Source organism: Pagrus major, chromosome 21, assembly GCF_040436345.1.
Source record: "Pagrus major chromosome 21, Pma_NU_1.0".
NCBI classification, from domain to species: domain Eukaryota; kingdom Metazoa; phylum Chordata; class Actinopteri; order Spariformes; family Sparidae; genus Pagrus; species Pagrus major.
The window spans coordinates 23,987,210-24,004,100 of record NC_133235.1 but is presented as its reverse complement, the minus strand read 5'-3'; the positions used below and the strand labels follow the sequence as shown (position 1 = coordinate 24,004,100).

At 39.9% G+C, this 16,891-nt stretch overlaps 3 protein-coding genes and 1 long non-coding RNA gene across 4 annotated transcripts; 2 read left to right on the top strand and 2 right to left on the bottom strand.

Moving 5' to 3' along the window:
* Window positions 1-1,204: 1,204 nt before the first annotated feature.
* LOC141016983 (uncharacterized) lies at window positions 1,205-3,814 on the bottom strand. Its single transcript, XM_073491597.1, has 4 exons — window positions 3,497-3,814; window positions 3,245-3,382; window positions 3,028-3,146; window positions 1,205-2,271 (listed from the first exon to the last, which is right to left on the bottom strand). Exons 1-4 carry the CDS (start codon window positions 3,771-3,773, stop codon window positions 1,243-1,245), a joined length of 1,563 nt encoding a protein of 520 aa, XP_073347698.1. The 5' UTR covers window positions 3,774-3,814; the 3' UTR covers window positions 1,205-1,242.
* A 486-nt stretch (window positions 3,815-4,300) lies between these two features.
* Window positions 4,301-8,894, top strand: LOC141017058 (glutamate-rich protein 6). Its single transcript, XM_073491677.1, has 8 exons — window positions 4,301-4,338; window positions 5,406-5,532; window positions 5,636-5,722; window positions 5,802-6,029; window positions 7,395-7,477; window positions 7,683-7,841; window positions 8,042-8,261; window positions 8,628-8,894. Exons 1-8 carry the CDS (start codon window positions 4,301-4,303, stop codon window positions 8,892-8,894), a joined length of 1,209 nt encoding a protein of 402 aa, XP_073347778.1.
* An 851-nt stretch (window positions 8,895-9,745) lies between these two features.
* On the bottom strand, window positions 9,746-15,347 carry selenot1a (selenoprotein T, 1a). Its single transcript, XM_073491462.1, has 6 exons — window positions 15,168-15,347; window positions 13,998-14,108; window positions 11,964-12,090; window positions 10,748-10,835; window positions 10,379-10,542; window positions 9,746-10,264 (listed from the first exon to the last, which is right to left on the bottom strand). Exons 1-5 carry the CDS (start codon window positions 15,308-15,310, stop codon window positions 10,421-10,423), a joined length of 591 nt encoding a protein of 196 aa, XP_073347563.1. The 5' UTR covers window positions 15,311-15,347; the 3' UTR covers window positions 9,746-10,264; window positions 10,379-10,420.
* Window positions 15,241-16,657, top strand: LOC141016887 (uncharacterized). The gene is made up of 3 exons (XR_012180618.1): window positions 15,241-15,540; window positions 16,083-16,162; window positions 16,485-16,657. It is a non-coding gene; the product is annotated as an uncharacterized lncRNA (long non-coding RNA).
* The last annotated feature ends 234 nt before the right edge of the window (window positions 16,658-16,891 follow it).

Genomic DNA, 16,891 nt, shown 5'->3' with positions numbered 1-16,891 from the left:
AGCAGTTGTACAACATGTGGAATTGTATTTACATCCTTTTCTTCTATGTACTCAGTAATTCTGTAATAATTATTATTTAGGCATTTGAATTTTTTGTTGATCAAAAAGGCTTAATGAAGACTTTTTGCTGTTTCCCAAAAAAAAAAAAAGTCAAACTCAAATCAATCTATTCATTTCTTTACTGAAAACAAGCATGTGACCACAGGATTCAGACTGAATTTCCTGTGAAGCTTGACAGCGTACTTGACTTTCCTTGGAATATCACATTTCTTGCTTTGTTCACTGCTGATGAGATCTTTTTCTTTGCAGGTTCAGGGTGTCACCTATTAGGGGTTTTTTTTTAATCATTATAATTTCTTTCAGTTTTAGTTCATAACTTTAGTTATGAGTGAAGATTCAGCTTAATACACAACATATAATCAAATACATCATGTAATACTTATAGACTAAGAAAACTTTGATCATTGAGGGAGTAGTTAAAATCAGCTACATATTAATGCGTCAATTCTAATAAAATTATTCTGAAATAGGACATTCTGAATAATTAATACTTTAGAGTATAATCTGATCCCTACAGTGTTTTGTACTTTCATTTAAAAAAATACAATTACTTATAAGAATGTTTCTACACTGTAGTATTGCTCCTTTTACTTAAGTACTTTTTGCCAACTCCTTTCAAGATCTTTTGACAAAACCAAAATCAGGAGGGAAGGCACAAAGCAGAATACAGCAGGTTGGCTTCTGGTTAATAAGTGGCAAAATGTAGTTGTACAGTTTAGTAGAGCTTTACTCACACCTGCTAAATGCCAACATGTTTGTTTGCAAAGTCATATTAACAGTTCTTTAGACTGAAGATAATATACAAAATCTCTTGTGATGTCATGTCAAATTTGAGACTCAAGTAGATATGGATGAACCATGGTGCCACCATGTGGACATCGTTTGCTTCTGTAAATCCAGTTTTTAAAATACAGGACCTTTCATTCAAGACTTACCACAAGTGATCCATATAGAAAAGCACCTTTACTCTTGCCAGAACAAGCTTCTTTAAAGCAAAAACGTTTAGGCCAACTAATAAGTGCAAGCGCTTGTTTTTAGTTATTTGCTCAATAACCTCTTGTTTTTAAGCCTGAAGTGTGACAACTTCATTCTCTGGTTCAGTTGCAGGGTAAACAAGTACAAAGAAATTGACAGATTCACTTAATGTTTTTCCAAACCATTTATTAGAATCAATTCATCTCATTAGCCATGGAAATGGAGAGGATATGGGTAAGCATAGTGGCCATGTCGGTGAGTATGATCAGGTAGAGGTACAGTTGTTGGGACGTCTGGTTTCTTAGTCGTTGCAGTGGTCGGAGCTGCAGTGGTCGGCGCTGTAGTTGGATGATAGGGATAGGCAGGAAAGCCTACTGGCACAGGAAGAGGGTAAGGGAAGGGAGGCAAATGAAATATTGGGGGAGGAGGTTTGGTGGCTGGAGTTGCCGGAGTAACTGGAAGAGGATAGAAAGGAGGGTAGAAAGGAGGATAGAGAGGCATTTGTGGCTTTGGAGCTGTTGTGGCTGGTGCTGGAGTAACTGGAAGAGGATAGAAAGGAGGGTAGATTGGATATGGTGGAAATTTAGGGAATTGTGGCTTTGCCGCTGTTGTGGCTGGTGCTTGAGTAACTGGAAGAGGATAGAAAGGAGGGTATAGAGGATATGGTGGAAATTTAGGCATTTGTGGCTTTGGAGCCGTTGTGGTTGGTGCTGGAGTAACTGGAAGAGGATAGAAAGGAGGGTATAGAGGATATGGTGGAAATTTAGGCATTTGTGGCTTTGGAGCCGTTGTGGTTGGTGCTGGAGTAACTGGAAGAGGATAGAAAGGAGGGTAGAAAGGAGGATAGAGAGGCATTTGTGGCTTTGGAGCTGTTGTGGCTGGTGCTGGAGTAACTGGAAGAGGATAGAAAGGAGGGTATAGAGGATATGGTGGAAATTTAGGCATTTGTGGCTTTGGAGCCGTTGTGGTTGGTGCTGGAGTAACTGGAAGAGGATAGAAAGGAGGGTAGAAAGGAGGATAGAGAGGCATTTGTGGCTTTGGAGCTGTTGTGGCTGGTGCTGGAGTGGCTGGAAGAGGATAGAAAGGAGGGTAGAGAGGATAATGTGGAAATTTAGGCATTTCTGGGTGTTTTGCTTCAGTGGTGGGTGCTGCAGTAGTGGGTTGTGCTGCAGGTTTTGGACACCAGAGGGAGACTGGGATTCCCTGCCAATGCATTGGGAGCACATAACTTCCACCCTGGGGATATGAAAAAAAGTGTTAGTTATTGTCATCTATCAATTCTCATTTTAAAAATAAACATAAAAGTGCAATATGTGAAAAAGTTAATGTTGAAAATTAACAAGATACGTTTTGATGTCAAGGCATCTATTCAAGTTAGCATGCCAACCAGCTAGCCCCTAGCCATTTTGTACCTCAAGTAGCGATAGGCCTGTAGAAAAAACCACCCCTACACTCCAAGTCCAGGCAGAGTCAGCCAATATGACCTAGTTGCACAGTTAACTGAGCTTACTTGCTAATGTAGCTACAATCAGCAGTTTGACAGGTGTTCAATTTGTACATATTGCACCTTTAATCTTCAGATTTGCTTGAATGATTAGTAAAAACCAGAATAAAAAAAAAAACAGTTGGTTGAAGTTGAGAAGCTGAAGATTGAGCTTAACCAATGATTATTTTAAATCATTACCATTTTCTCAATTACTAGTCTATAAAATGCCAAAATGGTGAAAAATGGCAAGCTTTCCTTAAAGCCTGAGATTGTCTTAAATTGCATTGTCCAAATCCAAAAGACATTCAGTTTACCGTCAGGAGTCAAGAAACTTTGGACACTAGATTACTCAAACCACTTAATGGATTATTGTAAGCATTTAAGTTCCATATTAAATTGTAGCGCTAACTAACAAATTGGTTATCAAAAGTTTCAGATCAAGTCGTTCCAGCTCTTGGTTACATCACATGATTCCACACTTAAAACCATTGCATTTCAAACATTACCTGTTGAACCATGTTGCAGCCGCCGTAGGGAGCATACATGGAAAAACCAAGAGCGTTCCTCTGCATGTTGTAGCCACAGCTGGAAGGGATCTGGGTCAGAGGCATTGGAGGGGCACTTCCTGTGTGGAGAGAAAAAGAAAATCTCAATGAGTGTGTGTGTGTAATCATTGGTGGGAATACCTGCATTGTAAACAAAAAGACTGCATTGTTAATTCACCTTGTGCCACTGTAAATGAGGACGATCCTGGTCCCATTGCTCTGAACCTCATCTGGTCTGCACCGCACTGGAGGGAAGGATTCATGTGCCTCCATAATGCTTCTGCATCACTAGTTTGTCCTTTTGCCGAAGTGTGTCCTTTTATCCAAACAGAACATTACAATTAGTGTAGCCTAACTCAATGTGATACCTTTAGAAGTTATGAAACTGTAAAGTAGCCTGTGCAATACATGGTTATTAAAAGATTTCTACCTGCAGAGTCTGCCTGATAAGTAGATTCATCCTCCACAGAAGCGTTTGAGGGGTTCTTGGTCCCGTCTATGAGCTGTGACCCGCTCTCAAAAGCTCTCCCGAACACAATCTTCCCCTCTTGGAGAGCTATCGTCTTGCCTGCGTACGCTTCTTTCCTTCCTTCTCGTCTTTCTGTTTTCGTCAGTCGATAACAGTCTGTCAACTGCGCCAAATAACACGAGAGAATCACAGCAGCCAGGTAAAAAGTGGGGCTTTTCCTCTTTCCTTTGAGCATCATTCTGTCCTGACTCCCGCAAATGTTAGAAGCTGAGAGGTGATGTTCTGCCCCATCTATTTGATCTGAGACATCACCTGCCAGCAGGTGCTGCAACAGCCTATCAGAAGCTGCAGAAGGTGGGCTGATTGATTGTGCTCTAATTAACTGGGATTGGTTCCACCTGGGTGACATCATGAGGCGAAGAGACAGCAGGGTTGGAGGGTGAGCTGATAATGGACTTTAATGCCAGATTATCATAAGATTTTATCACCAGTGTTTCTGTTTTATCAGCTCAGTCAGTTGGAGAAGTTACAATAACCCCTCTCCTACCTCTATACACTACCCACAATTAGTTATTGGGATATCGTTGCATATATGCATGTGTGTGGATATGCAATAAAAGTCAAATGAAATGTGTCGCATTATTTTTGGGGACCAAATTCTAACACTATATCCCAATTTCCCTAACTGATTTTGAGTAGTGTAATTTGTCTGTAAGGACAAAGGCACAACCACTCCGCCATCTTTTGGAGAAATGGTGTTAAAACATGTCGTCACTGTGGATTGAGAAAGAGTGTAAAGGAGGGTGACAATACAAAACAAACACACAAAAACATTTTTTCAATATACACCTATAAACTTCAAGATCACTTTTATGATTATCAGAATCAGGATTATTTATTTTATCCGATTGCTGATAAAATAAATGAATGTCTGATGCGGCATGTAATCTGCAAAATTACTAAATGTTGTGGAGTAAAAGTACAATGTTTGCCTCCAAAATGCAGTAGAGTGGAAGTATGAAGTAGCAGTTCTCTTCTGCAGGAGTGGACAGTCCAGTACAGTATTATGCAGTACAGTATTTTACAATTGTGTTTCATAGTACTTGTGGGTATTAAAACCAGTCAGCCAGCAGCCATAATTAGGTGCCTATTACGTTTGCACATTCCTGTACACAGCTGTTTCATCTCCAAGGTTACTGACAACACTGGCAAGTGAGGTGAGTGCATTACTCTGTATGTACAGTACTACATTTATTGCTTTTTTGAATTATTGTTATATATTCCACTGAAAGTAAAGCCAATATTTTGGACAAGCAAACATATATTTGTTTTTTTTTCTGTCTGTCTGACATTTCTCTGACATTTGATCTCGTATTTTGGAAAATATAAGGCTGGTTCTTCTGCTGAAACGTATGTGTGTGTATCAGAGATAAAACGTGGCTTAAAGTCTGAGATGTTTTCCATCTGATTGCTTCCTGATCTGTCTCCTCATGGTCTTTATATTCCCTCAGCAGGAAAGAAACCTTGCAACAAGCAGTGAATGCTGGACAGAGCAAAAAAGATGCGGTCTGGCTTTTCCTGTGAGTCTGCTGCAAACGATTTAAAATGAAATTATTTGAAGGGGAAGTTCTTATCTTATTTGGGTCAATGCTCACTTCCCTTTGTGGGGCTGAGTTCAGTAACTTCCATTGTACTATTAGATGCTGCTGGTGCTACATTAGAACGTGATCTCAGTGAGCCACTGGATGATGTAAGATCTATTTTCCCTTAGAGTCCTGTTTTATTTTATCAATAAATATCTGATCTACTGTAGTGCTTGATGAATTGCTTGTTTGCTTATTTGTTTATGGCTCTTTGGGTTTGGTAAGAGGATACCAGAGGGCTGTCCACAGTCTATCAGTGACCCACCCACCCATTGTATCGGCGCAGCAGGAGTTCTGAGGTACAATCGGGAGTCCGACAACCACGGGATAAACTTAACAACCATTCTTCAAGCGGTACTGAGATCAAATTCCCCAATACCTACTGTTGTTAAATTCCCACAGCAACATGGCTTTGTGACTGATCAGTCCAATTTGACAAACTGTTGTGCACACCCAGCCTCTGACAGAATACCCAGTGAGGTGTGAGTACTGTGGAGAAGAGGCCAAACCTTCACTGGATCTGACATGGGTGCATCAGCCTGAGGTGAGGAAGAGAGTGAATCTTCTCAACAACCTCGAATATACCTGATGCTGATCTTCATTCTCTTTTGTGTCCATCTTAGACAGTCTTCTGCTGTGCCCGGTGGCAGCAGCTCTGTGAGATGCTGGTGAAGCAGACCTGTTTGGTTGGGTGGCGATGCGACCTGTCGAGGACAGCTACTCCAACAACGCAGGGAGACAACAAGCCAGCCACAGAGACGGAGGAGCTTCTCGTCCAGGCGAGGGAGATGGAGGATGGCAACAAGTTTGTCATGGAGTTACCGCAGGGATTTGGGTACAAAAGTGGCATCGTAAAATGTCTTTGTTTTTGTATCCAACACACAGAAACACACAGATTAAAGTACAGTAAATTGTAAATATTTTAGCATTTAAGTCAGCAGCAATGCAATCTGTATCCCTTATTAGAGAACAACCAGAACAGAGATACTCAGAGGAAGACTCCATCCAACTACCTGTAGCAGAAAACCGTGAGTAACTATTACAGATCTGTTCAGCAAACATAAGCTGATACAGTGTGCGTCATGTTTCTGTTTGTTCAGATTATTAATAAGAAACAAAATAATTCCTCTTTTAAATAGCTCTGTGAGACTGATACACTTTGCTCGGTGCTATTTTCCAGATGTTGGCCCGACTTTGAGGGTGCTCAGCTTCCGGCTCTCTTGTGCTCCAGAAACAGGATGCAGCACAGAGTATCCTGATGATCCAGCTGAAAAACACTTGAAAATAAAAGAGGAGCAGGTGTTGGTCCCCTTTTGTGACCATAAGCCACTTCAGTTTGGCTTGTGTCATCACCAGGTACCCACAAACTACTATCATGTTTTGTGTCACGACCCACACAGCACTAAACAGTTCAGAAAGTTAATAGTAAGACTATTTTAAGTAATTGCTGATATCAACACTGACTAGACCATACAAACAATAATCATTTATCTAGACAGAAGACTGTGTGACACTGTATATGAATCTTTACACATTAATAAACACTGCCCCCATGTGGTCACACTGTGTCTGATCAGTGTATACAACCATAAACCAGCTGCTCTTGACAAATGAAAGCTGCTTGTTATTATAAATAGTATGGTATGTTATAATTATGGGATCAAAATTCATCATTTTGAGATTTAAAGTCAACATTTATCTGATAATTTCCACTTTTAAACTCACAGTTGTGACTTTTTATCTCATAATTTAGACATTTTTCCTCACAACTATAATTTACCATGGGAATATTTTTCTTTATCAAGGCTACATTTCCATCAGTTTTTCAAATTTATCAAATGGACTTCCATACATTTCTGATGCTTGAAGTCTCTCAAGTTTAAAAACATAAGAAAAGATCTCAATATATTATGATTTATTAGTTTATTTATACTTTAAATGTAATAATCTGAATCTGCAAAGTAACTAAAGCTATCAGATAAATGTAGTGTTGCCTTCAAAATGCTGTGGAGTATGGTGAAAAACTGCATAGGCCAGGCTCCAAAAAATACTTGATCCTACATTTCTCATAATGCTGTAGCATCTTTCTCTGCACCTGGTTAAAGTCCAAGTTTGAGACCTTCTCCAGAGCATTGACCACCGGAGACACAAGACCCTTAAAAAGACATGTTAACATTAAACATCTTTTGACTTTGTTCAATCTCATATGTTCACAGGATGGGGCAGAGTTTCTACAGAAGACTTACTCCAAGGGTATGAAATTTCTCACAGTGTTCCCTGACGGCTCTGCTCAGGTCTTGTATCCACTCACAGTTTAATATTTGCTTCTTCTTTTTTTTTTAATCATGTGATTAGATTTCCAGTAGGGTTTTGACCAAAATAGATGGTACAGATGTCATTTAAACAAGAATAATGTGGAAATTTAGCAAATCCCAGTGTGCGTTACACTGAATACAACACACACTCTCCAGTGGGTGTTCCCATCCTTATCTCCATGGTAACAGTTATCCCTCAGGCCTCTTGGCTGTCGTCGTCGTGGTCACTGAAGAAAATGGAAGGGTCTGCATCGTATATGATGACAGCGATGCCCCCTGTCAACCAATCAGAGCCGTGTTCCTGTCTGATGGCAGGTCGACATGTTATCACAGAAATGGAAACATATGGTACACAGCACAATGTTGATATTTATCATCTGTATTTAAAATTATTATAACTAATATTGGTAATAATTATGGTATATCTAATTCAATTAATTTGTCTTTCGGTAAATACAAATTAGGCTAATTTATATGATGTTTCTATACTGATGGATGCATCTAATATTTATGGTTTTTAAGACAATAAGACAGTGTTTATATTGCAGGCTGGCCTTAAACACATCAGGCGGTCAGTGTTTGGATGAGAAGGGTGCCAGGGTTCGTCAGTGGAGCTGGAGCAGCCTCTCTCCCACTCCCCTGCACCCCATCTTCCTGTCTCTAAACAAAACTGTTGGGGTCCGGGTCCTCGGGAGGGCACAGGTGTTTGTCTCCTTCCTGGCAAGAGGTCAACAGGCCAAGTTCAGCGTGGGCACCTGCTGCACTCAGGTGAAGCATTGTTTATCTGCATATTTATGTTGCAGTGGCCAGTATTTCCAGCTCTTATAATCCATTTCTGCTGGCATTTCTAGTTTTGATGTAACATGTAACTCTTACATTAGCTTAAAGGCTTTACAGTATTAAAATGCCAGTTATAATCTCTTAACAGCAGGGGTGCCAAAGCTTTTTCTGTGGAGAGCCAAAACTGAAACTTAATGGTGAGCCACAGGCAAAAAGCAAGCACCAATTGTGTTGTGTTGAATCTGGTTATGTAAAAATACATAGGGATCCCACATATTTAAAGAGACAAAGAAGAAAATAGGAATGAAAAAACCATGTTTTGATGGCAACAATGTTCATTTATTTTTTTCCCAGGGTGAATGTAAAACAAACATGGCTTCCTCAGGACCATCACTCCTGAAGGAGGAGCTGTTTGTATCAGCAGCCAGGATTAGGATCCACCTGGCCTTTCTGCAGCTTCACCAGTACCTGAGGACGCCCTCCCGTCCCCGGCTGCCGAAGACCTCACAAGTCCGCCACCTCCATGCTGTTGCCCAAAGGCTTCTGGCAGTCAGTGCTGATGTGATGATGAGTGAGCGTGACAGAGCCTTTATTCATAGGTGCCTTCGGGATTGTCTTTGATGTACCAGTGATAAAATACTCTGAGACACATTGACAGCAACTCTGCTTTGGCAAAAAGTTAAGTCATACTCCAGAAGGCAGATTAAAACACTTTAAATCTGGCTAAAATTACAAATTCTTTACTTAACTTTGATTTGGTCTGCTTTGATAATATATCAAGTTCCAACTACAATACAAGGGCATGAGGAAGAGCACAGAAGCTAAGACCTCGTTCCTTCTACACAACTTGAAGACGCGTAATGGGATTTCAGGAAGTATAATGGCATTTAGATCACAATGCTGGGTCCTCACACATAGGATGCACTGGTAGTGATTCCTGGATGGCATTCAAGACCACAACCCAGAGGTCAAAGAAATGTAAAATCTAAAAATCTAGATTGCTTCTACATAACTACAAGTAAAAAAAAAAAAATATCATCGATCTATTTAAAGTTGAAAAATTTTCACCAAATGATTTATTGTTTCTTAAAACCCACAGGGAATAGTCTCATGTTGTTCTTTTGTCTTGTGCATGCAGGATTATACTGCGGACAAATAAAAGTCCTATGAAATAGCGGGTGTATGGCACTGACTTTAAGTCTCGCATTGTACTCATGCTTAATCTGTTTAGTGTCTTCTAATCAAATCAGTGTAGCTCCCCAAGTCTCCCTAATAACATTAGGGTTGAGCAGATGGTCCAAAGATGAGCTCTCGTGAAGCACTCGTCTGCTTTCTGGGAAAATAACAAACAAACAAAACAATACCTACAAGCCATTCAAGATTTCCTTTCACTAAACTGACCAAACCATAATTTATAAAAACTCCCTGTTCCATCACATCAATCAGTAAACATCAACACCACACCTTCACCGTTAAATAGTTACAATAGGTTTTATTAATCTTCTTAGCTTCCTCCAAGTTATGTAAATATAAAAATTATTCAGAAATCATACCAAGACACAGTCGTTATTTCCACAACAGTGATGACAGATTTTTTAAATGTTGCATTTTCTACATGGCTAAGCTACTTATAGAACAATAAACTTAAAATTCTACATATGGCTCAGTGGTACAAATGACACGATTATTTACTCACACAGATCAATTGTATGCAACAAGTTAAAGACTAGAAGTAATCAATGTTAAATCTCTTCATACGGGACCACTGATGTCACCTGGATGAAATCTGCAGTAGTTGGAATAGTACAAGAAAATGACAAAATGGCCGGCAATGTTGCCATGTATCCCACTCTGGCGTCGGGGGCGGGACGTCTCTAAGGGGCATGGTGAAGAGTGATGGGGGCATCCAGTCTGTGCTAGCAGTCTTCCTGCCTTCAGCGCAGACCTTCATAAACATCACTTCACAGCCCTGTGAGAAACCCACCTCAAACCTACACAGGAAGAGAGGAGAGGGGTGGATAGCTTATAAATACATGAACATTTCCACAGATTATAAGATCTTCAAAAGACTGAATTAAAAGGACTGTAAACACCACTATACTTACATGGAGGGGCTTTTAGCTCCAGCCAGGATGTGAGGGGTAGGGTTAGGAGTGGTGTGGTTTTGTGTTCATGTGAACGTTCATCTTCATCTCGTTATCCAGGATTTGCACAAGCTGCTGCATGGAGGGCAGGTGACCTGACTCTAGTTTGGACCACACTGGCACATCTATGGAAAGACAACACGTTTTGATCCATCACCACACAACTTGATCAATATTTTAACATTACAAAGTAATGCTATGAAATGGTACTACAGGTTCCTTACAGTGTTATAGCTGTAGAAAAACTAATTATTGAGAACATTTTTAAATCAATCTTAAGACAAAATAGTTGTTCAGTCAATAAAGCCATACGGTAAATAACCGACTCACCATTTAATGTGATTTCAAAAGCTCCTGTAGACATACACTGGTTTTCGATCATATTGCTGAGGAAGAACACCATCATGCAGGCATATATCTGAAAGAAACAGGAGATTAACTTGAGTTATGAAGTTCTGCACAAAAACTATTTTCTCAGGTTGTTTTTTTTTTTGCTGCCTGTGACACGCATGTTTTCTTCTTGCCCACTCAATTGATCTGAAGAGCCACACACTGGAAACATACTGTTAAACGTACCCACGTGAGATGAATGTGATTCTCAATTGACAGGTTAATATAAAGCTGCTAGCAACAACGTTTGACATCTACTTGTTTTAGATATTTTCTGAACACACAGGACGATTTACAGACCTCAATTTGGATTTTTAAGATAGCTGCCATTTATAAAAAGAGGTTCTCAGTTCATTTTGCTCCATTTGTTTCTTGTTGCCTGCTCTCTCAGTCAGGAATGGACAGAGTTGTGTTTATGTGACACACCTCACACACAGCTCTCCCTCATGGTTGATGATATTAGGGCGCAGTCAGATCACACAGTGGCAAACTACATGACATGGAACAGTCAAAGAGACTGGAACAGTCATTCGACTTACTGATAACTTTCAGGATGTGAACAAAATTTAACCCGATATTACCTAAATCATTCTGAAAGTATACCTACAGCAGCTTTACACGTACAACAAAGGAGACAATCCGACTAGCTCTGTTATCAGTCAAATGCATATTTAATCTGTATCTACTCTGTATACAATTACAAGGTTTTCTGATACTTATCTGATTGTCTACCACAACCATACTCCATTTTATCAGCCCGAGCTTTCGGTTTTTGTTAAAACACAAGCGTAGCTGAGGGCAAGATTGTTTTATTTGCATACATCTGATGTTAGCCATTACTGGCCAGTCTCTCTCTGAGCCTTTGGCACGTGTGTAACCCTGGGGATAACACATCCAAGCAAACAAGACCTAACAACAGTCTGAAGACTCTGAATTAACTGCTAATGAAATCCCATGGGTCTGAATACACACTGCCAAACTACAGCCCACTACTCCATATCTATATTCAGTCTATGCTTCTGTGTGGTATCTGTGGGGATGCAAAACAAATGCTCAGCTGCATCCTACCAACATCCTGACTCCACCCTCTTACACACACACACATGAAAATGAGGATCGGAGCTTTGATGCCTCCGACTGTTCCAGTAAACCTTACCTTATTTCCCTGGCCCCACTCCCAGATGCCTGGGGCTTGCATACCAAAGAGGGCGAATGGGTCCCTGCCGATAATAATCACCCCAATCACCAGCAGTTTGAACATAGACAGGAAGGAAGCAAAGTGTCTGAGGAAATAAAAAAAGAAAGTGACTTTTAATACTTTTAATTTCTAGACATGGACACATAAAGCAAAAAGGCTTGTTATAGACATCAAAATTGCTCATCACAATTTTTTCAAGTAACATTTTCTAATTGCTTCTTTTGTCCAATAAACAGTCTAATACCCAAAGTCTCTTGAGATTCCTGATCAAAGTCAGCATATTTATTTGAGGTGTAGAAAATAAGGTATATTTGACATTGTCCTAATAAAACACTGACAGGAGGGTGTGGCTTCAATTTATACAAATTGAGCTTCATTGTGTAAAATAAATAAAAGGAATTGCAAATCAACTGTGTAGCTCCATGGCTTCCTCGCATACAAATACTTATTTTCCATTTCAGCAATGATTATGGGTAACACAGAGCCCGAATCCTGTTTGCTCCGGTTTTACTACCTTTGAACCTTTAAAATGTGTAACTGGTAGCACAACAGGCTTCTCTCTTCTTACAGAGACAGAAAGAAACAGTGTCTTCTTTTTTTAAATGGAGCAAATCTCCAGTGTGTTTATTAAGAGTTCAACTGATGAGGACCTGAGGGTGTCAGTGACACCACACCTCTAACTGTAACACCTGGGATTATAAACTGCAAAAACCAGTCCCACATTGAGACTAGTTTGTGCCAGGGATGCTCAACAGACACTCAATTAAAATTTCAGCAGAGTAAAAATATCAGTCTGTATCTGTAACAGTGCACAGAACAGATTGAAAAATAAATGTTCAGGAATATTAATCAGTGGGCTGCAACACATTATTATAAAATGTCAGATAATTGTTGAGGTACGTGGTGGAAATCCTGTGACGACTCAAAGCATTAATGACAAAGCTTTCATGTAGTCCACATATTCATAATGTCAGAAATATACACTCAGTGGCCAGTTTATTACGTACACCTTTCTAAAAGTAACCAGGGTTTCCACACCATATCAAATTCAATGACTTTTCAAGGGCTTTTCAGGCCCAGTTCCCTCAAATTCAAGGACCCAACACAGTGTAGTTTGAGACACAGATCAAGGTAAATTATTGTTATATCACTGACAATCTTATTAAAAGAACTAACAGGCTTTACAGAAGCTCACAGACCACAATTAAATTTCCGATGTTAAGCCTATCCTCAGTAGTATAAATATGGAAGACAGAATAATAGCAACAACTGTAAGTACAACTGGAACGATATGAAAATATTGTGTCATGATTATGCTGGATTAAGTTACTGTAGTTCACAATATTATCCCAATAATCATCACTGTGGGGGAAACAACAGGGAAGTCGAGCCTTCAGCAAAGGTGGGAGGGTGAGGATTTTTACAATGACTTGAAAGATGAGGGCTCCCTTTGAAACAATTCAAAACCAAGTCAATATACAGTGGGGCTCTGCGTTATTGAAATAGACAGCTTTTTCAAGTCGCTCTTGAGGATATTCACAATTATTGTGTTTACAATTGCAATCCATGATAAAATCTTATATTGTCCCATCCCTACAATTGTCACACCTCTAAAACTAAGCATTGTAATCTTCATGAAGGAAAGATTTATTGCAGATCAGCTGTATTAGACTATTAGTTTAGCTAGATGTACCTAATAAACTGGCAATTGAGTGTGTGTCAGCCATACTAACACTTCCCTTAAAAAAAATAATTCCTGCGGTAGCTCAGATAATAACCCACATTTATAACATGATGCACCTTTGACTTTAACTTTGTCATTTTTAGGGCCAGTGGTTTTGTCTCTACAACTACCAAAGACAAATCCACGGCCAGATAAGAGTAAACTGCATGGGAATTCCATTTCCTCAGTCAAATCGCAGCTAATCCCATTCAGCTTTAACAAATCTGGATATAATCCACTTGTGACAAAGCAGACAATCTCTCTCTTACCGGTAGAGGGGTATGGGAAGATAGTTCTCCCCTTCAATGCGGATGTCTGGGTACCGCTGGTACAAAGCCTGCGTGTACTCCTCAAACACCCGCTTGTACCCTCAGGAAATGCTGTGTGAAGACAAACAACACCGTTAGAGACACACACACACACACACACACACACACACACACACACACAGTGTACAGTTGCAAGAACAAACAGGGACAGAAGGCAGCCACAACAACTGACAATGAATATAGCCTTGAGATCAAGCTCATGCGAACTGTAAATAATGTTTTCCTCTTCGTGGAAAGTTTTGGTGGCAGTGTGAAATTCCTGTTAGCAGCATGTTAGCCTACTTTATAGTCAATACTTTGTGCTCCAATGCTACATGCCTGTTTATGGCACATGTTTGCTTGCTTTATAGAAAGAAAAAAAAACAGTTTGATTTGTGTTCTTGTTTACTTGTAGTTGCAGTACACAAAAACACCTTAAAATCATGTGAAATTGTGATTAGTATACCCCCCTCGTTAATGATCAACACGTTACGTTAATATTGTTAATGATTTATAACTTATAGCTAGCTATGTATTGTATCCAGTACATTTCAGTGAGCTATGCTAACTTTCCAGCATGATTTAAAATGTTTAAATGGCTTGAAATATTTCCACTGACTGAGCACTTTACAGGGATTTATCATAATCCCATTGTCCATAAATTACAATGAACACGTTAATCCATAACACGAGGAAAGATAATTTAAACACTAATGTTTCTACCTTCAAACAATAAGACAACTCGAAGTGATCTACATAAATAACACAGATACATTAAGAAACGATGTATAAGACTGGTAGCTAACGTAGCTAGATTTGACGTTAGCTTGGTAACTCGCATGTTTGACAGCGGAAGCGGGGCCATGTTTCAGTCGAGAAACTGGGGGGAAAAAAACAGGAACCCCCCACAACATGTTGTGCACAGCGGTTGAGTAATTTCGCTAATAAATAACTAGGCAAAACGCGAACGCTCCTCCTACAACGTGTAAACGCGAGCTACCCTCATGTGAGCTAGCTAGCTTCCTCCGAATGTCGGCCCGAAACAGCGTTGTTGTTAGCCGGGGAGTTGAACGAGCTAGCTAGCTAGCTAGCTCGCAATGACTCGCCAGATTTTTTCGCTCGTCCGCTCACCAAATTTGAAACTTTAGAAGAGGTCCCGTGGCGAACTGCATCTTCATCTTCTTCACGCCGCTGCTGCTGTCACCGGCGGTGGCGCAGCACAGCGAGAAAACCCCCAAGACGAGGAGCGAAAAACGCAACCACTTCATCGCCATCCGCGTTCCGGGGTTTGTTTCCTCACTCGGTCGGACGGAGAGGTGTGTTAACCAGGACGGGTCGTTGGTTGGTCCCTCCTTTTCCTCTCGCCCTCATCTCGGATTCTACACACGGCTGGCGCACCTTCAGCGCCCCCTACCGGTGTGGCTGTTCAACTGTCCTACACTGTGTACACTATATTTTACTGAGCATTTTTAAAAAAGGACACTGTGTTTACAATATTAATGAGGTAATAACCAATATATTACATATTACTAGTTACTTTCATTTTAAAGTAATGTATTACATTAAAATATTACTGTCTGCGTAGAGTTAAAAAATGACTTTATTTTTATTATACTATTTTAATCCCACAAGGGGAAATTCTTTTTATCACTCACATTACACACGCATGCACACACACACACACAGTGTATAGAGGAGAATGAGTGAAAGGGCTGCCACCTGCAACGGCACCCAACAAGCAGTGTTAGGGGTCGGTGCCTTGCTCAAGGGCACCTCGGCACTGCCCAGGATGTGAACTAGTATTCTCCATTAGTAGTCCACATCATACTTTTTTGGTCCGAGTGGGACTTGAACCGGCCACCTTTGAGTCCCCAAGCCAAGTCCCTACGGACTGAACTATTGCCGCCCCAACAGTAACAAAATATTACACTAATTTTTTGTTACTTCAAAAAAAAAAAAGCCAAATTAATCTATCCTCTAAATAAACAAATGGCTCTGGACACCTTCTATAATGTAGCCTATAATGACACTGCTTATCCTTTTCAGGGTCACAGGGGGGCTGGAGCCAATCTCAGCTGGCAGGGTCCGCCAAATATAAGCAGTATGACATTGTGTTATCCTTTAAGGTCAGTTTGTCTACTCACTTCATTCAGTCATTAAAACAAAGCGTTTGGTCAATGAATCTTTCTCCTCTGATTACATTTCTTTCCCCAAACCTTACAGAGTGCACCTTTAAGTCATTTTCTTCTCTCTGCTCCTTCTTGATAACATTTGTGTATTATGTTGGTTCTTTTTTTGTATTTTGTGTGAAAAATTTGAGTTGGAAGTTGAGACTGAAATGAAAAAAACAAAACAAGCTTAGTTTAGTTTGCATGAAGTTAATTCCTCTCAAATGCTTGTGATCATAACAAGGAGATTATCTTTCTGACTGTGCCTGTTTGTCAGCAGGATTACACAAAAACTACTGAATGGATTTCCTTTAAACTTGGACGGAGGATGGATCTCAGCCCAGAATAAACCCCTGTAACTTTTGGTGTTGATCCGGATAAAAGGGACAAATCCAGGACTTTTTTCTCACTTTCTTTAACATTGTGATTTAGGGTGGTTTTTCACATGACATTTTCATTCATTTCTGAGGAAATAATAAATGGAGTATTTAACAATTCTGTTGTAAATTTTAATTTCTAACCCTCTCAGGGGGTGACAGCTGTGTGCTTCTTCTTCCAACTAGTGAAGCCAGAGGATCATATTGTATTTTTAGTTGTGGTGTAGGTGCAAATCCATAAAAACTACATACAAATTTATGTCAATACACTCTGAGTCTAAAAAGTAAATACTGAGCATCCCTTAAATCA